Source organism: Falco naumanni, chromosome 6 (assembly GCF_017639655.2).
Source record: "Falco naumanni isolate bFalNau1 chromosome 6, bFalNau1.pat, whole genome shotgun sequence".
In the NCBI taxonomy this organism is placed as follows: domain Eukaryota; kingdom Metazoa; phylum Chordata; class Aves; order Falconiformes; family Falconidae; genus Falco; species Falco naumanni.
Genome location: NC_054059.1, coordinates 67662617 through 67683848, shown reverse-complemented (window position 1 = coordinate 67683848; position 21232 = coordinate 67662617). Strand labels below are relative to the sequence as shown.

The following is a 21232-nucleotide window of genomic DNA, read 5'->3' as shown; positions in this document are numbered from 1 at the left end:
AACAACCAGAAGACACTAAGTATTGTTCATCTCCTCCTGTTACCACTCCAAAGGGTTCTGAATAGTGAAATGCCCAAGCCCTTGACTCAGTCTTTCCCAGGAAGGAAACAACAGTCCACATTACAGCACTTTGTCACTTGCTGTCAAAATGACATGCTGTTGTTGCACACCAGAAATGGCCTAAAAGCAGAAAGCAGCACAGAAAGCAGTTTTTCACCAGCTAAGCATTCTCATCCAAACTTCTAAAAAATTGCCTTAACTGGTTTATAACTAATGAATAAATTCCTCTGTTACTCAGCATGCTCATGGTTGTTCAACGACTGCTAGGTGGCAAAGCAAACATTATTTTTTTCACTGTTGCTCTTGTCTTCTGACACTTTCAAAGTTCCACAGGAGAAGATACTTGATGGCATCACTGAAATGCAATATATCTCAATGCTCATCTGTTCTTCTACTGAGGAGATGTCAGAGGTTAAGTGCAACTCTTCACAGGGAAAGAAAAGCAGCATGAAAATGATGCTAAGAACTAAATGGAATCACCACCTATGAGTTCAGGTGCCCCTCCTGAATTAAGCATTTCATGCAGCTCAACCTACAGCTGGTCTGTAGCTTCTTACATTCGTACTACATGTGTGCAATCTTACATTTGTACTACAACCTTGTCTCCTAAAAGCAGGAAATTCCACCCTACTCCATCCATGTCTGGGGGAACGCTTATTTTGGAACTCACACAGTGAATGCTCATCCAGTCTCCTGAAGAACTGAAAGGGTCAAGTCAATATGAATACTAAAACATTATGCCCTTTCTATTGCTTTTCTTCCGCTTATTTCCCCAGTATTTTGACAGTGATGCCAAGATGAAAATGATAGGTAATATTTTGGGCCTAATATTGCCCTGTTACAGGTTACAGACAAATATCTAATTTAATGTTTCAGTTAGCACTATCAGATACCTACTTAATATGCATGTTATTCAAAATAGTATGCCCACCCCCCCCCTTTAAGGGGTTCAAGAATAATGCCTCCTTCCTTTTTGCACACAGAAAGCCTGATGTACAAACTGTAGTCTGAGCAGCATGTGGCAGGCTAGAAATGTTGCATTTGCAGAGACACCATCCATCCACTGACTCCAGCTCTCATGCAGCATCTGCTGCGGAAGCTGGAAACATTTAGTGAAAATCACCACAAACTGACTCTTGCCATTCAGACTTCCGACATTTACCTTGCCCTGCTATGTGTTAGGGCATGAGCACCAAGTTTGTTCCTTGCCTCTGTTACTCCTGCTAGCAAAGCAGAGTGACGTCTGCAGAGCAGAGATTTTCACTGACATGTTGTTGCTCAACTTTGGTTTTAAATGTTAAATTTTCAGTTAATCTTCTTATGGAAAATTAGAAGAAATGGCCAAATCACAGTCCTCCTAGTCCAGAACTTCAGTTTATTTCTGCCGATGCCAGTAACTTCCACTGAGGGACTCGGTCACCTCTGCCATAAATAAACTGAAGACATGAGCTTATTCAGAAATTGCTATTCAGGAATAATGTTATCTTGAGGACACACCTTGGTTATCCTCAGAGACATGAGAATTGGAAGGCTAGTCCACCTCCCCCTCCTGCAAGGGCAAGGGGAAAATAAAGCCAGAGGAATGCTTTTTCTTTTCCTGGCATACAATATAGTAAGGCAGAAGTAATTAAAAGAACATTTGGAGAAATGAAGTTGCCAAACCTGGCTGTTCAAACAGCATGGACTATTCAAACCCCAAGAGGTCTGCACAAAGAGGCAACTGCACAAAAGCTGTCCACTGAAGATTTTCAAAGCAGAAGAGCTTGGCAGAAAATTGGGTTGTTGCTCATTAGTTTGGCTCCCAAGTCCCTCCCTCAGCCTCGTCCCCTAAATCCTATTTGGCTTGGAAAACCCCTTTCACAGGAGAGGCTGTCAGGAAGAGTCTATAAGCAGATCCTGACTCTATAAGCAGGCAATCCTGAGGGGCTACCTCAGGCTAAAAATAAACAAATGACCTGACAACTTAGATATTTGAGAACTGTTGCTGCCATATCAAATCCAAAAGTACTGATGCTCATGTTTCTACCTTCCTACAGACAGATGGCAAAGTACAGTGAAGTCAAGAAAATCCTGGCCAAACAGGAGAAGTCCTAGGTGCCAGGAACAGGTGTCTCCCAACTCTGTCTTGAGCGTCCTTTACGCTTACATACCAGCTGCCCTCCCTTCACCCTTAGGTCTTGGTGGTTATATTGCTGGGGAGGGTGCAGCACCTATGTGAAGTCATTATCTTTTTTTTTTTTTTTTTTTTTTTTAGCTACCAAAATGTAAATTAACTCCAATGCAAAGGAATTCAAATATCTTTCTGCAGAGCTTGAAGACTCTTCTGCTTTTAAAAATACTTCTCACATTTTTCACATAAATAAATTCTGATGCAAATGTGTTTTCATGGGAGCAAAGGCAACTACGGTATCTTTACATTATGTGTGAAGAGTATCAGAAGCAGCAATATGTAAAAAGTTCGTTTATTTCCACTTAAAAACAGATTTTGTTTCATGCAACATAAGCCTCTTACAGGACTTTATGATAAAGATTTTTCTGGTTTTGATCTTGGCACAAAACATTGGTATCTATTTTTCTAAGAAACATGATTTTGAAAAAGCAGATAGTTGTGAGGAGGTTACCTTGCCCAGCTAGTGAATTTTGCTTCATGTACTGGAAATAAAAGGATACAGAGCCTCTTCATAAAATAGCGTTTCCACTGCAGAGAAAAGAAGTTAACCTTGAAACCAGACTAACAGAGATTTCATTACGTTTTATACAGCAGAAATGGTTTGGCTCCAGGTCTATTTAATCACCCTGGTCAGGGTTGGAAGGGACCTCTGGAGAACATCTAGTCTGACCCTCTGCTAAAGTGGGTTTACCTTTACCTAGAGGATGTTGCACAGAATTGCATCCAGGTGGGTTCTGAATGCGTCCAGAGAAGGAGACTCCATAGCCTCTCTGGGCAGCCCATTACAATACAAAAGCATTACTTGTGCAGAGTTAATTACAGATTCCAGTTGGAGCATGTCCCCTTCTGCACCGAAAGAAGCAATTCAGCTAGTAGGACTGCTTTGCAACATCACTTTTTTGGCACCTGAATCATAGACTTGGCATACCTGATTAAGATCAATTAAAAAGTCAACATTAAGACTCCGTTACATACAGAAAATGCTTTCCCAATAAAGATACCAGCATTCTACAAAGGATACTCTTTAACACTTCTTATTTTGTGAACAGCATCTCCAGCAAGCCAGCTCCCCCCTTGAATACTGTTGATTGCCACTCAAAGAGAAATGTTTGTTTCCAAACTCCCCACATTACGGGTCACCTGCCTCAGTATTGAGCCATTCAGGTAACCCAGCTTCAGGAGGAAAAGGAATGATTTTTAACCTGTGCCAGAAGTTTTGTGTTTGAGCAGCTGGAGAAGGCGGCTAAGCATTTTTAGGAACAAAGACCTGAAGAGATGATTGAGGTGTCTGTGCCCAAGCCTTTGCAATTCAATGCACCAACACAGTGCAGCAATATTTCATGAACACCTGACAACCATTATTTTCCACACACCTTATCCTACAAAGCTCTCATCTCAGAGGTAAAGCTCTGCCCTCACGATGGGAACTGTAACATTCAAGAAAAGCCCAGATGCCGCAGCTGTGAGGTGTTGCAAGTGGAGGTGGCACGGTTTTATGTGCTTTGTTTCTGCCATGCAGGGACTCTGTTGAAAATTCCCAAATGATCACAGAAGGCAGTTCATATTCCTCTAGGAAAATGGGGATGCTGAACCTGAACCCTGTTTTCATAGCCTGGAGGGAAAAAACCCCAACCCTCCCTCAACTCCCCATTTTGATTGTTTAATTCGATGCTGTGATTAGAATGCATCAGTCCATAAAGTACCTGGTAAAACTGTAATGCCCATGGACCACAAATAAATCCCAGATCACATACAGGTTTTAGGTGTGGTATTTCATAGGAAAGCAGAAACCTTCCCCCTCTCTTTTCTTTTTCAACTCCTAAAATCAAATTGCACACAGTAAGGGCCTGGGAGGGATGATCTTTCCTGGATTGCTGAGGGAATAAGCAGAAACCCCAGAGCATGAGAGAAACACAGGAGTGAATCTGGTACAAATTTATTTTTAATTTTGCTGCTGTTTACAGCAGCCTACTCTTCTTTTAAATACCACTCCCTCCTTTTCCTGTGCTGAGATGCTACTTAGAAATGAAACCCTTGAGCCCAGAGTTAAAATACAGGCTTTAGGGTATAAGCATGAATATAACGACAAGCATGATTCTGGAAGAATCCATCAGCTTATCCAAAACTGAGAGCAGCAGGGTTTTATGGAGGGGCAACAAAGATTAATAATAATTGATAAAATACTTCTTTGCTCTGCAAAATCAAACTGTAATTGCTGCAGTGCATCAGAGTTCAGACAGCTAGTAGGCAAATACTCACATCCACTTTGTAACCTAGATGGGAAAGATATGAAATGGCAGTTAAAATACTGTGCCTGTGTCAAGTCATTAGGGAGTCTGACTATGAGCTCTTGTTCTGCAACCAGAACTAGGTTACATACTTATGTTCAGACTTTGGCTTGTTAGAGAACATGCTGTCAAAGGCATCAGGAAAAACTGAACTTGAACAATCTGGACAAAGCTGTGGTTTTGGATTGGGTCTTTTTGTTGTTTTTCTTTTTTTTTTTTCCCTTCTTTTTTTAAGTTAATGTCTGGTCTACTCTTCAGAAATATTGAAGAGCTAACAGCAGGCAGGTTGTTGAAGAGTATCTTCATGGCTTGACTGAGATTACAGTGAGAATCTAAGAATTCTTCCATTTTCTCTTTCATGTAGAAATAAATGGCAGAAGAGAAAACTGGTGACATTTTGAAGTCTCTTTGGAAAGAAAAAACAATTTAGCAACATCATTATTATAGACTGTAACACACCTATGAACAGTATGTAATACAAGCTTTTAAATAATATTTGACTTAATTACCCAGGTTACTGTTTCTTCAGTATTTCATGGTTAGCACTGAACACCTTCAATTTACATTCTTAAATGAGTTCCTGTGTAAATAAAGTATGCTCAGAGTTCTTGTATGTGGACAGTACTTACATTTAATTACAGATGATCTGGATATGTTTATAGGTGCAAAATACATTAAAATTGTTTACAGGAAATAAGCTCAACTAGCACTAACTCTGGAATCTAAACGTTCACATCAGCACCAACAGTAGCTTAGCTATTTATTGGAACATGCTTTTTAAAATGCCCTTTGGAACGCATTAGAAAAGAAATTCAAAGAAATGCCAAAAAGAGGGAAGCACAGAAGATCAAAACTCCATAGCAGGCCGGATCAATAAAATATTAAACTGCAGTTTTTAAATGTAAGTACTACACCAAGTAGTAGTCTGGTTGGTCTTAAATGGTGTCAAAGCCCTTGTTTTCTAAAGGAGACAACAATAAGCATTTTGCCTATTCAATCCAATCAAGATTTAGGCATCGTGCTATAAAAGCAAACATATCTGACACTTCTTCTATAACTTTAGCAGTTGGCTTTCCTGCTCCATGCCCAGCCTTGGTGTCAACATGGATGAGGAGTGGATTGGTTTGTTTACGGCTTCGGCCCACAACATACTGCAGAGTAGCGATAAACTTCAGTGAATGTAGAGGGACCACACGATCATCGTGGTCTGCTGTGAGAAGCAGCGTAGAGGGATACTGGATGCCATCTTCTTCTGGTAGTTTGACATTGTGAAGTGGAGAGTACCTGAGAAGAGCACACAAATGTTTACATATTTTCTCCTTAATGCCCGGCAAGAAGGTCCTCTCCTACTGAATTGGTCACAGTGGCATTTAATAGCACTCAGAATACTACAGTTCTCAGTTACCTAAATCAGAATTGCACTACTGGCAACTGATTCGTGGTAGTGGCCACAGATCTCTGGCTCTCAAATATGAAGCGAGTAAATTCCTTTAATTTCAGAGAGGCATATGCATACATCTCACAGAAATGCCAAAAATAACAAGAATAGGCAACAGGGAAGCTGCAGCAAAAGCTATCAGGTCCATAGCAGGATCCATCCTGCTGGGAAACAGGGACATCCAGACTTTTTCCCAGCATACATACGTATTTGGAAACAGTCTCTGATGGTAAGCCACAAGGGCTGCAGAGTTATTAAATTTGCTCCCTCCAATATTCAGGCTGCCTTTGAACACACACGTACTCTGAAGGAACACCGTGCAGGAAACTGAAAGGAGAAGTGTAAGCTTTCCCACTTTCAATAGATGACCTTGATTCCTATTTTTGAGCAATGAATAATCTAACTTTCAAAATTTGTTTTCTTTGCAGGAACATTTACATCTTAGCCACTGTAACATAACATAAAAGGTGTATCTACGTACCTCAACACAAAGTACTCTCTAGCATCAGAAATTAAACACAATAGTAAATCAGAAAGAATTCCATCTAAACATGTCATACTTTGTTTAGACAAAACTACACCTAGGAAGAATGTTACATTCTTTGAATCAAGAGTAGAATATTATTTTTTCCCCTATTTCCTGACAGGAAATACAGAAGGAAATTTTCCTTTATTTTTGAATGAACTTCCTGCTCAGAGGAGTACCCAGCAAGTTAAGTCCAAAGTATTTTTAAGAACATGTGACAATATTTGAATGTCTAACCTCACGGATTCCTGGCTTCCTCATTTTAATCTAAGGAACAATGTAAGTGAATTTGCAGATGATTACATTTTTGGGAAGAAGTTAAATGATAGTCACTGCATGCCACTCTATTTGCCTTATGTATTTTTGGGGTATCTGTAACGGCAGCATCTAAGCAACATTACATATATATCTTCCTATATCTGATAAGCAATTGCCAGCTGCTGAAAAAGAAGCAAAGAAATATTTTAGGTATTGCCGTATAAGATGTTTCTAAAATTATGTAAGCATGTGTGTAAGTAGGTATGGAGTGACTCCTTCCTATGAATGCATTTCTCCTGATCATGGTATGAATTTAAAACTTTGCTTCTACTTTACCTCTTCAGAATATCTGAATTCACAGATGTGCAGGCGAGTTTCAGTGCCCAAAGTCATGAAGATTATTTGGATCATTTTTATAACAGTTAATCTTTTATCTGTTATCTATTGATAAAATATGAATTATGAAATTTGTTAATTGTTTTGTGCACTATATTTACAATAACGTTTGCCACTGAAGGACAGCTGGAGGTTCTGAAACAATCTAATTACAATGGGCCCAACTGATCATCTAGTACTGGGACCTGACACTGATGATAATTTTTTTAAAAAATAAATGCTTTAGATCAAGTTGGAGTTCAGTGTACTTGTAGCACAGGTACTTTTTAATATCTAAACACTCTATTAAATTTCAGACCAGCCAAATTAAGTGTGTCTGAAGCATTCTCCTGGAATGTCAATCTTCATTATTAAAGGAATACAAATGCAGTAACAGAAGACAAAGTTCCAGAAAAGTATTTTTAAATGATGGCACTTATTCAAACACACTCATTATTAGCTATATCCAGTGTGCAGAGCATTTCTGTTCATACACAGCTGTCTCTCTTGTCTCTCTCTCTCTTTTTTCAAAATAATCTTTCCAGACCTCTCAGAAAGGAGTTAATAAATAAATTAATATCCTGTTATGGTCTACTACCATTCAATTCCTACAAATAAATCCCATCCACGTTGTATAACATAATTCACAAAGGTGACTGTCTCTCCCTCATCATAAATACACAATTTATGTAGTGGTTCACTTCAGAACATTCTGTTGTGACAGCTTAAAGGAGTCATTATTCAGGAAGAAAACCTTATGAGTTATTAAAGCTGCTAGCAGAACAAGGTCTTTGAAAATACGACTATTTGTCTCAACAGGGCTTTGAAGATAGTCTTTCACACAAAACTGAGTTGTAAGGAAATGCTCAACTCCCCAAATCCAGTGTGGGAAAGGATGGCATAATTCTTAGACTAGATAATTGATCATAACAACCTGAAACTGTTGAGCAGACTACACATTTTAACAACCACAGAAGTATTTAAAGGCACTTACTTGCATAGCCATTCAAACTGCTCTTTACAGTCGGAGCAACCATAGTCAGTGGTCCAAGCATGGCCAATGGTGTACTTGTGGAACTTGAGCATGTCCATCACTCCCACTTGGGCAATAGCACACCCAAATAGGTCGGGGCGCTGATTAGCACAGGCAGCTTTGACAGGAAAACAGCTCTATTAGTATTCATATCTTAAACAATTAAGCTCAGCAGTGAAAGGTCCAATGCTAGTTCACAAAAGACCAACTTCCAAAAAGCTGTCTTTTATAAACACAAAGTTTCTTTGGAAAAAAAAAAAAAAAAAAGAGAGAAGAAAAAAAAAGTTAAACTGTTCAGTTAAACCAATGTGAGAAGAAACATAGATCACCATATAATACTTGGAGCCAAAAACCTTCAGTATAAAACACTGGATATAAACCCAGCTGCACTGGAAGAAGATTGCCAGTGGAAAGAAAGCCAAATAGACTTTTAAGTGAAACTGAAAGCAAATACACAAACGGAAAAATTGTAATTCCCAAAGATGGTATGTTCAAAAGAGCTTAAGAGCTATTTCCCTGTTCCTCACACACCAAACATGCTGTTCTTTGAAAACTGCCTTCCAAACTAGCAAACTGGGTTTCACGGAGAAATGCACTTTTAAAATATGTGAGCTTTAGTATTACTGAATTGACATTTCTAAACCATTCACTGTCTAGACTTTTAGAATTAGTATCAACCAGGAAGAGAGCACTAAGGAGCAAAAGCACTCCATTTATTAATGAAAGTTCTCTTCCATAATTACTACGCAAATCCCTATGAAAAGAGTTTTGATAAAAGCAGATTACTACAAAATCAGAGGAATAACCTCATCTTCATAAAGCAAATTACTATTGTATTTTCTTCTTTTATGATTTCCATCTTCCTACCACTGGAAGGGATAATTTCTTTAAGAATAATGCTTGCCTCATATATTTTAAAAATAACTGCAGCAGGCCCATCTAGCTTAGTGTTCAGTTTATAAGAGTGGCAACTGGCAGGTGCTCTGGGAAAAGGTGTTAAGCAAATACTAGGAGGTACTTCCTGTACATTATCAGCTTTTGAACTAGCTGTTTAGGTTTTCCCCGAGCTGGAGTTATCTCCAACCATCTTGTTAAAAAGAGCCATCAAAACACATATCCTCTGTAAGAACATCTACTTCCTTTCTTAATATGTATTCACCTAGTGTTCATCATATCCTGTAGCAAGAAGTTCTTCAATTACAATTTCTGTTGCTTGATTTATATCTATTACCTGCTGATTTTACTAATTCCCCTGCTTTTTTTTTAATTTTAAGAAATATGAGCACTGAGATTTTTACATAACTATTACAATGGATCCTATAATACCTTTCTGAATTCAGAGCTAATCACTATGCATTCACACATAGGTAAACTCTTTCCCAAATTCTTGTATCTCCTTATTTTTGTCCACTGTGAAAATGGATCGTTTATTCCCATTCTCCGCCTCCTGCTAACCAGGACATTGCTATGACATAAACTTGCTTCCAGCTCAGCAAAAACTTTTCGCATGGCTTTATGCAAGAGACTTTGTCAAAAGCTTTTGAAAATCCAAGAATAACTCCTTACCTAGACCACTGTTACAAGCACCGTACGCTGCCTGACTCCTTCAAATAGCTCTAATAGATTTTCAAGATATAACTTCAGCCTGCAAAATTTTTCCTTGTATGTAAGCTATTATTCTGCCTATTAGAGAAATCAGATGTACTCATCTGCAATTTGTGGATCACCATGAACCATTCAAAAATTGGCATTACATTTGCCCCCTTCTGTTCCTCAGCTATTCAGGCTTAGTAGCCTACAGTTTCATACTGGAGTCCACTTAGGATCTTGCATGTGCACCATCTGGTCCTGGCAACACACTCCTTTTTATTTGATCGATTTATTCCCAAAACCTTTTCTGCTGATGCTTCAGCTTGAGTCAGGTCCTCAGAGTATTCCCCATGAAGAGAGAACTCCCCACGCTCCTCAGGAGGGAACATCAATACAAATAGACCATTTATGTTGTTCTGCTCTGCCATTACCTTTCTTCAGTGCTCCTTTTACACCTCACTAACCTCTAAGTCCCACAGACCCTCTGGCCAGCTTCCTGCTTCTGATGTACATAGAAAACTTGCATTGCTAATCTTTATACTGGAAGCAATTTGTCACCAGTATCCTGTGGTTGGTCAGTCCCCATCAAGAAATTATGCTCCACCCTCTTTTCTCCATTTGAATGCTATTTCTATATTCTGAAGGATGCGATTTTACTTCTAGTCATCTCTGATAGGTGACTACGCTAACCCTTCCTGGGTCCTTTCTAAGCCACTTTCATAAGGTATATGTAGTGCCTTCAATAGCTGCCATGTCAAAGCTCATTATCTTTTAACCAAAGCTTTCAATCAGAACCCTCCCCTTCGTGTTATTTGCTTTTATGAACATAAATTATATTCCGGTAGGAAGAAAAGCTAAACCAGCTATCATAACATTTAATTTTAGTACTCTATTGCAGAGTGTCTCTTGAAACACTGTGTGTTGCTCAGGGTTTTATGAAAAATTGCTGCTCCTAGCTCCCTAAATAGTTATTTCAGTAAGAAATCACTTATGGAGACACTTACCCATTCCCACTGCACCCCTTTAATTAGCCATAATACTTAATTATACGCATTAATAAACTAACCTGGAACAACAATTTATTCATTAATTCTACTCCTCTGCACATAGTTGAGCTTTAAAATTCAGTACAGAAGCAAGATTTCAAAACCTCAGAACTGTTGGTCTAAGCAAACACGAGAGGTCAAACACTGCGTTTCATGAAGGAGGTTTTCAGCTCACAGCTGTGCTGCTCTGCTCAGCTTGGGGATCACACTGCAGGACAAGGAAGTCTTGTGTTGCAGTTGAATGAGGCAAGAGCTCAGGGCTCTGCACTCCTCAGAGACACCTCCTGTTAGTCTGACTAAAAGGAAACAGTATTTTGCAAGTGTGACAATACTCTGCGTTGTCAGGTTTTTCTTCAATAAATGAGAAGTGAGAAAATCTGGCAGTGGGTCCTCCTTGCACCTAAAGTGTAAGTTATGCTCTCTAGTGTTGCATGAACAACTGTTGCAGAATTTAGTTCTGCTTTGATGCAAAGGCACTTACAAGAATTTCCTAAATTCACCTAATTCTACCCAGTCAAGAAAAATCCCTATCTGGCTCACCAAGAGTATGGAAATCCAGCTGGATTGTAATTCATCTGCAAGTGCAAAGGAAGCTTTCTAACAACAGATTTTCCAGAGCAGGGAGGTCTATATTCCCAAAACTTGCCTCCTACTGGAGTGATATACAGTCTGCAGATGCCATTCTCTTTCCCTTACCTAAACAAAGAGCGCGGCTGACTTATTCAGCCATAAACACAGGTTATTATGTTGGGTAGGATGAATCTCATCCTGACTGAAACTGAAGTCCATGTAACCATAAAATAGTATTTTCAGAAGCTATATAACATGTTGAAAGTTAACTGCATTTCCAAATATGTATTTATGCTCACATAAAATTTACTTGTGCAATGCTTGCACTCCCAACAGCGTGCAAACCCTTTAATCCTTTACCATATTAATCCATTTCTATTGATGCTCTTATTTACAATGCATAAATAACTCCTGTCACCTGTAACAGAGAAGCATATAAGCAGAAAGCAAAATCACAACCTTACATGTATTTGTTATTTCTCTTTAAAACTAAGAATGTATGAATAGCCAAGATCTGTATAACCTCAAATCCTTTTTCCTATGCTGGCTGCTAGTTCACTGGAAAATAAAATAAAACCAATAGAGCCAGTATTCAGCAGCAGACAAATAGGGAGGAGTATAAAAAGAAGAACAAGCAAAGAGTGGTGGGCCTAATAAATCTGCTCATTTTCTATAAATCAGTGATTTATGAACTTGAAATACTTATTTTTTCTTCTCACATGACTAGCTCAATTGGATCATACTGTCGCATGCCTTTCATGCTGTTTAAAAAAACATACAAACAAACCCCGGTATTATTCATTTCTGTTTGCTTCTCCTGTCAAAATTAAACAAAATCACTTTTTCTTCTACTGCTTTCAGATACATGGATTCAATCAGAAATACATTTTGTAGCTTTTTAAATACTGCTTAGACTATGAGACAATTTTGTGACAAATTTTCCTGTTTAAGAGGAGGCTGTTAATTTCCTTGAATTTAAGAACACACACAACAGTGAATCGTACATATGTGTGAACAAGATGCATTTGTAACAAAGTGCTACATTTACACAGTCTCTCAAAAGCTCATGACTTTTTCAAGTAGCTGTACTTGTATTTTATGTTTCTCACCGAAGACATTGATGATGTTATTTGTGGTCATGTTTTAACTAAATATTTAAATTAACAGTGAAAGTAGAGTCCCTGAAAATTACATGTCCCTGAACAGAGGCTTTAAACTCAAAACTGTCAAGTTTTCATTTGCTCTCCAAGAACAACAATGCATGACTACAGAAAGAGTGAACGAGAAACTCTGATGAAGGATTGCACGACACGGGATTCTAGCTTACACTTTAGACCACATCAAGTTTCCTGATAATTTTTGTTTCTTCAGTAATTATTTTGTAATGGTTAGCCCTAAAGAAAAATAAAAAACCCAATTTTTTTTTAAAGCATTCTTACTGTGTGTTTCTACTACAGGGTTAGCTCTACCACATAAGACAGTAATTATAATTATGGCTTTTAACAGTCAGCTTTTGCTAGAGCCTGCAGAATCCCAATGTCCTATGCAAACAGCATACAAAATAGCATTGTATATATTTTAACATCTGGTATATATTAATGCATTGACATGCTGGCAGCTTTTGAAAAGGGTCTCAGAAATTTTTGTCTGGTTAGTTTGATAAACTCAGAACCAAACCCAGGAAATATATGAGCAGTTCTTACCAACTAAAAGGCCCCCATTTGAGCCTCCATTAATAGTCAGCTTCTTTGGAGATGTGTAGCCTTCCTTGATGAGGTATTTGGCAGCACACTGAAAGTCATCAAAGCAGTTTTGTTTGTTGGCCAAGATACCACCTAGCACACAAATAAAAAAAAATCAATTGATGTCATAAAATCCATTTGATACCATCTCTTCAGAAAAACATGTCTGCAAAAATACCTGGGAACAATTCCAGTTTCATGAACATTTTAATAATTGATGCAGCCAGAAAGACAGCAAAAATGAAAGATTCTTTCAGCACAGAGACGGTGTAAGATGGTTCTGTCAATAACTAATGCTTTCAAAACTCTGAATAATACATACCTATACCGTGGAGTGAGTGCCAGGTAATGTTTCTAACCAGTAAAATTAAAGCTAAAAGCTTTGCATTGCAAAATACATACAAAATGACCACATACAATCCACTTGAAGTTTGATCTAATGGGACTTTATCAGCATTAAACTCAGTGACAGTTTCTTAAGGCAATAAAGCTTCAGCTTATAAAATAAGCTATATAAAATAAGTACTTCTAATTTCCTGGACACAGAATATGTGGCTGGTAATTTACTTTTTTTTTCTATTATTCGTTTTCAAATCAGATGATATATACCTACAGACAACAAGGGACTTCAGAGTTGCATCTTGGTTTGAAATTTTATTAATTAACTATCAGTATGGAAATGCTTAATATTCTGCCATCCTGCTGAACAAAATTCCAAATGTGATCAGATATATGAGGACTAAATCATGACTGAAAATGTAGGTTCAGATGACATCGTTGGTAAGACTTCCAGTTCTCAAAACAAAAAATCTGCAGGGTGGGATAGGGAAGGAAAAGAATAGTTTTCCCTACAATCTCTCAACTATTTGAGCAGAAGATTATCAGCCTAGGGAATTTACAGCTGACCAAATCTCATAATCATCCCATTTTAGATGGTTGTTTGGCAAGAGACTAAAACTGGCTTCTCCTTGAAGGTTATTCTACCTTAAGACCTGGTATGTTCTTTCTCAGGCAATTAAATGCTAGTAAGAAATAGGAAGTAGGAAGAAAATCCTCATATTCCTGTAGCGAAGTCTGTGGCCCAGCCAGGTAAGAGGGGCTCAGTGCATGCAGAACTGGAACTGCAGTTCCTTCTACTTTGTTTAAAAGCTGGGTGTTTATTGTAAGTGAATTGCCGTTTCCACTATTGTCCAGGAACCCCCAGGACAATTAATTCTACCCTAAAATAAGTGAGATGAGCTATAACCTGGAGGTGTCTCTTTATCTTCATTGTCCATCCAGTGATCCTAGACACCCAGTTTACACTGGATGATTAATTTCTATGTTGCAATAGTTTGGTAAGATAATTCTGCCATTTAGTCATACAGATCTTGTAGAACTGGGACCAGTACATTTTTAATTTTTTTATTTTTTAACAAATACACACCATTCTCATATTAACAAGATCATTGAAGAGAGACATACTGGGACAATGAAAAAGCTTTCAAATGTGTGGTAATAAAGGAGAAATAAATCTTACTCTTTGCTTAACATTCTGGTCTGAGGTAAGGTCAAAATCCTATCTATACCATGAAAACTAAGTAAACAGACTTCTGTAATTGCTTCTGGAATTAAGAAAGAACAGATACATATATTATTATTATACTGCAACAAAAGACCTGGGTCAAAATTAAGCAGGAAATAGGTGGACCACAGAAGCATTATTACATTAAGACAAATTTTATTAAAAACTACTACAAACCAATAAGCAAATTAAACTTAACGTAAGTATACTTCATCTGTAGCAATAATAGCCTGTCTCTGCAAGCATATATATATTCTATTTATAAAACTATTATAAATTTAACTCAATCCAGACAAAAAGTTACTGCAGATGAAACAGTAAAACCAAAATGTAACGATCTGGGAATACCGTTTTGTTTGTATTATGGATTACTCCCATGGCAAACTGCTGCACCACAAACACCACTGTTTTGGTGCATTTGCCTTGCTGACACCATCTCCAGCAACTTATCCACCATATTCTTGGGATATGAATATGATGTCACCATTAAATAATGATGGGTATGTTACAGAGATAAGTAGGACTTTTTTCCAGCTTTTTCCTCTGGTGAAGGGATGCAGAAAATTGTCAACAATAAGGCAAGTGGACAAAGACAATCAAAGGATTAAGACAAATATTGGATGGGAAAAACATTGAGAGAAACATATCAAAGGTATTCAGAAAAGGGGAAAAGAGACTGACAGGGTTTTGTAGTGAATGACTTGGTTTCCCTGCAGCACAAAACTCAGCTTAAAAAAACCGGTCAAATGCCAGCATACAAGAAGCTGGACCCCCTAAGAGAGTGTGGACCAGATGATGTTATGCCATCAACAAACGGCACTTGTGGAGCAGATTGTTTTCATATGAACTTCAATCACAGAATCACAGAACCATTTAGGCTGGAACAGACCTTTAAGATCATCACGTCCAACCATTAACATAGTACTGTCAAGTCCACCACTAAACCATGTCCCTAAGCACCACATCTGCCTCCAGGGATGGTGACTCAACCACCTCCCTTGAACAGCCTGTTCCAATGCTTGACAACCCTTTTGGTGAAGAAATTTTTCCAATCGCATTCACTAAAAATAAAAAAGGGTTTATTCATAAATTGTGCAAAAACAATCTGGAAAAGTTACATTCTGAACACAAAAGTACACATCTTCTCTAAGGTTCTGCAAATGTTTTGAGGTTTTCTGTGTGACACCAAGAGTGTCTACATAGTGCTGTTGTCTTGGGGATCTAGAATTGTGGGGCCATGTGCACCTGTCAATACTGAAAAAGGTATGTAAAAGCAAGCAAGGTCTCCTGCAATACAGACAAACATTTTTTGGAAGATCAGTTTGAGATTAATAGCTGCATTTTCAAATCTGAAGTCTCGGGAACTTGACCTTGCTTTAAAAGCCCATAATAATTCTCTTGGAAAATACTGTGTTTGTGCAAAACTATTTTTATAGGTTGCAAAAACTGAAACAATCTAATGAAAACCATCAGATAACACTAGACAATGTACAGATCCAATATATGAGTAAGAAAAAAATTACTTTTCTACAGAATAAGTAAAATGCAAAAGAAGAAGTGAGTAGGGAAGAGGGAGTGAAAATAAAATGTAATTTTCATTGCTAAACTTGCAGTTTTGTTCCTCTACTTGGACTGATTTACCTTTGTGCCAGGTCTCTCCATATTCACCACCACCCCTTATGTTTGCCACTGCTAGAACACCTCCTAGGTGTCGCACAAAAATAAGTCTTGACACACTGAAAAAGCAAACAGATAGAGGATTATTTTTCGTTTCCAGTTTTTGTATCCCTACCACTTTTACAAAAATACTTTTGAGGGAAAGATCTCTCCCAAAATCAATGATGAAATTGTGAATGAAGCCTCCCTTGACAGCCAGCCTGAGTAGCCAGGCTTTTTTCAATGATTATCCATGGAAATGAAAACCTCTGCAGGCTTGGCAGAGGAAGGAACTAGTGCTGGTCCATTCTTCTTCCTCCTTTAGTTCTGCACTTCAGAGGAGAGTGGCCAGTGGTTCTGCCTAACAGAAGACCCCCCAAGACATGTCACCATTATTTTTTATTATATTCAAAGCCTTTGGCGTAGGGACTTCAAGCTATGCAGTACCACGGGACTCCCATAGCTTTCTGAACTGTTCCTCTTCCATTGGTCCTCCCCTTTTTCAGATAGGAAAGGAAGGCTTAGCCCAAATGAAGAAAGCAAAAAATTAAGACTTAAGATCAGTGCTTGATCTTTGTTTATGAACAGGTATTTTCAACTTCTGCTTAATGTACTTATTTTTGGACCTTTATAAAACTGTGTTTGCAAAGAAAACTTCTGCTTCTACCATTGTTTTTTGCCAGGCAGGGCCTGCAGTCAAGTTCTGGTCAATCCCCTTCTTATTTTTCCACCTGCATTGCCAAATAAAAAACAAATAGTAAAAACCAAAATTAATAGTTCTGCTTTCCCTAGTATTTCTAGAACCTGGGTGAAAGCTAAAGTACCGTAATTTTTTTTTTAAAATGCCAAACTGCAGAAGCATCAAAGCTATTGCTATATTTTTAAAAGGAACAGAAGTAATTTGAATCATATTTAACAATTAAGAGAAATGGATCTCTGATCTGTTGATGCAGTAGCTTAACATAGTAGATGCTGCAGACGGCAAATCACATGTATGGCAGAGACCAGTAAAACATTAAAATTTAATCTCAACAAGACTTTTTTTTCCCCTCCAGCAGGTTTAAATTTCTTATTTACTTGAAATCTTTGCTCATGCAAGAAACCAATGCCTGCAGAACTTAATCCTATCCAACCACAAGAGCAAGGATTGGGCCTTTTCACCTTTAAGTCCCTCTACTGCTTATCAGAAATGTCTTGAAAGACAGTAGCCCTACAGTGTGTCTCACATGGATGTAGTATCAAAACAAGTAAATTCTTCATACCTCCCAAAGCAATTATCTATGTACTAGCACTTTTCTTGAGAGTATATACACAGGATTAGGGAAACAAAAAGAAAAGCAGAAGGATAACTGATAAAAGATTCCTGTATTTTCATAATCCATCAAAGGAAAAACTTTCCACCTAGGCTGGTTATCTGTGGCCATCAGATGGTTCAGGAGGCATGAATTATCTCTGCCTCTGTAAAATCGATTCTGAAGTCCATCACTGTGAATTGTATTTTCCTTAGATTGCAGCAACATGTTCATCAGATGCAAGGTGGATATTCTATAAGCACACTGTGCAAAAGTCAAAGAGCATTATTCTGTCAGACTCCAGGATGCCTAATTTCAACAGGCTGCTACACAGCTAATGTGGAGTAGCCTGACAGTAGGTTGCCTTACGAGATTATGGCTTCCTCATTTTTGGTATGTTAGAGCCACAAAGCCTCCCAGAATATTCTGCACTTTTCACTGTCTCTGTCCCCAACAAAATCAATAGAAACTTTCTGGTCCAAACTCATTTGATCTAGTAATCAAAGGTAGCAAATATAACAATTGCAAGTAAGGTAAGAGCTTGCTACGCAAATATATTGCCTCAGAGTATTTAAAAAAATAAAAAATTCCAGAACAGAGTCCATCCTCTTTCATCTGCTCAAAGGAACTGTGCCCATCTGAAGGATCAGCATATTTAACGAGCAAAGAACGTGGGATCAACACAAACTGAGTACTGAGTGCAATCCTGTCCTGTCCATGGACTCCTCGAGCAGAGATGGTACCTTGATGATAATTTTTGGAGGGGTCTAAGTGACTTAGGATCTCACAGGATATGCAGTACTCATTACAGGAAGCTAGTCCCCCATTTCCACAAGCAAATAATTTTTGTCATACAGACTAAATGGATAAAATCCAGAGTCTGATAACAATCATTATATTGACCAAATCAGAAGTAACATTTAGTGCATCTGTGCTCACTCTCAACAATAATACTGGGATTTAGGCACTTCTGAAAATATTAGTGTTTTCCATCCATAAGTGTGGGTTAGATGGGTGGACAGTGAGGTGGATTGATGACTGAATGGCAGAGCTCAGAGGGTTCTGATCAGCAGCACAGCCTGGCTGGAGGCCTGCAGCCAGCGGTGTGCCCCAGGGTCAGTACTGGGTCCAGTCCTGCTCAACTGACTCAGCAGTGACCTGGATGAAGGGACAGAGTGTGCCCTCAGCAAGCTCACTGGTGATACAGAACTAGGAGTGGCTGATACCCCAGAAGGCAGCACTGCCATCCAGCCAGACCTGGCCAGGCTGGAGAGCTGGGCGGAGAGGAACCCAATGAAGTTCAACCAAGGCATGTGTAAGGTCCTGCACCTGGGGGAGGAATAACCCCACGCACCAGTACAGGCTGGGGCTGACCTGCTGGAAGGCAGCTCTGTGGAGAAGGACCTGGGAGTTCTGGTGGACAGCAAGTTGCCCATGAGCCAGCAGTGTGCCCTGGTGGCCGAGAAGGCCAATGGGATCCTGGGGTGCATTAGGAGGAGCATGGTCAGCAGGTTGAGGGAGGTGATCCTGCCCCTCTGCTCTGCCCCGGTGAGGCTGCATCTGCAGTGCTGTGTCCAGTTCTAGGCTCCCCAGTTCAAGAGAGACAGGGAACTACTGGAGAGGGTCCACTGGAGAGCTATGAAGGTGATGAGCAGACAGGAACATCTCCTTGATGAGGAAAGGCTGCGAGAGCTGGGGCTGTTTAACCTGGAGCAGAGAAGACTGGGAGAGGATCTTATCAGTGTCTACAAATATCTTAAAGGCGAGCATCAAAAAGGACGGGGCCAGGCTCTTTTCCGTGGTGCCCAGTGACAGGACAAGGGGCAACAGGCACAAACTGCAGCACAGGAAGATCCATTTGAATATGAGGAAAAACATCTTTGCTTTGAGAGTGACAGAACCCTATAACCAGCTGCCCAGAGAAGCTGTGGAGTCTCCTGCTCTGGAGACATTCAAAACCGGCCTGGACAAGATCCTGTGCAACCTGCTCTGGGAGAACCTGCTTTAGCAGGGGGTTGGACCAGATGCTCTCCAGAGGTCCCTTCCAGCCCTGACCATTCTGTGATTACCCCATATACTCCAACATATACATCTAGTAATGTCACTGCCAATGACTATTAATTAATACCTACCCTGGTATGGTCAGTAGTAAAGTGAGACAGGACCCTAACTTGACGAATAGTTTGAGGTAGGTTTGCCTACATCTTGCAACAAGATTTCTCAAAGTGACTTATAATTTCAAGGAACCAGTTTTTTTAAGTATCTAATCAGGACTTTTAAAAAAGTGAAAATTCCAAGTGATGAGACAGAACAAAACTCAAGTGTCATACACAACACTGCTACTGCCTCCTGTGTTCTTCCAGGTGGGTTCTTGCTTCCAGATTTGATTCCAAGTCAGCTTGGTGTCTGAGTCACAGCAAATTGCCCAGTCGCCGTGAATGCCTACGAAATGCCTCATTCTGCAGAGGGAAGTCTGGCTCTCAGCTCTTTCCAACAGTCTCTATAGCCTTTTGCTCATTATCCCTGTTTTTCCTTCTCTCCTGGGAGCGGCATAAATAAAAAGAGTAAAGGAAAGGGCAAGAGGGTCAGGAAGCAGCCAGTGGAGGAAGCAGAAGATTGTTTCTTCCCCGGAGAGCTCCTTCCAGACCCTGTCACTCTTAAGGAGCATAACAAAAAATAAGAAAACAGGTACTGTTTTTTACAGTATAGAAAAAACATAAGGAGCTGTGCTTCAGGGAGCAAGAATGCATTCCCAGAACTACTGATCTGCTGTCAGGTATTACAGTTGACGGAGAAATGTGGGATAGTGCACCGGTTATGGGGAAAAAATCCTGAGTCACTGCACTTGGTTCCTTTCTTGGCTTTTACGCAGCAGGAGGGAGTGGTAGCAAATAGTAATCTTAACTGAAAAGAGTAATTTTGCACCCTGCCAGCAGCTGCTATGTTGCCTGCCCTTTCTCTGGGCTTACAGTCTCTCCCTGCACCACCTCTTTACTTGAAGGCTTGGTACAACCTGGCCCTGTAGCGCTGAAATGCGATTTCACAGTCCGCTTCACAATCAGCTGTACTCCAAGATGCATTAGGAATTGCTTCTCCTGTACCCACACGGGCACATACAGAACAGTGAAGGGAAACAGGTTGGTTCCTGCAGGGTAATTAGCTGAATCTGAGGCATTAGTGGCAGGTTTGTGATGGCATTTCCCCAGCAGCTCTGCCAAGCCACTGGTGTCAGTTCCATCAGCTTTCACTTGTACTCACTATGCAGGCTGTACAATTAACGACAGCTCTAGCAGGCACCATACTCGAAATGCTACCAAATGTAGCTCTTCGGTCCAGAGGAGCATATAAAAGATGCATGCTTGGATTCAAAAATAAACTGCTACTGTAACTGACTTAATGACTCTGGACTATCATTCTCATCGTTATTTCAGAATCGTCTAACCTGTTGGTTTGTTTCTATTGCTTTCAGTGACGAAGGTTTTATTTTCATTTTTTGTGTTGGAGAAAAAATGAAAAGCAATACCAGTTTCTGAATTAAGGAGAAATACGTTCCCCAAGTCAGAGTGCTGGCTCATGTTAATTGGTGTTAAATACCAGTAAAAAACATTGTACTGGCTTGAAGAA

General features: G+C 39.4%; 1 protein-coding gene across 1 annotated transcript in view; it reads right to left on the bottom strand.

Annotated features, from left to right (window-relative positions):
• Positions 1-2506: 2506 nt before the first annotated feature.
• Positions 2507-21232, bottom strand: part of LOC121089972 (prolyl endopeptidase) — a 113874-nt gene continuing 95148 nt past the window's right edge. Inside the window, exons 12-15 of the mRNA XM_040597829.1 lie at positions 16302-16396; positions 13058-13189; positions 8110-8266; positions 2507-5802 (exon numbers count right to left, since the gene is read on the bottom strand). Coding sequence (XP_040453763.1) covers positions 5508-5802; positions 8110-8266; positions 13058-13189; positions 16302-16396 — 679 coding nt within the window. The 3' untranslated portion in view covers positions 2507-5507. The remainder of the gene's footprint in view (positions 5803-8109; positions 8267-13057; positions 13190-16301; positions 16397-21232) is intronic.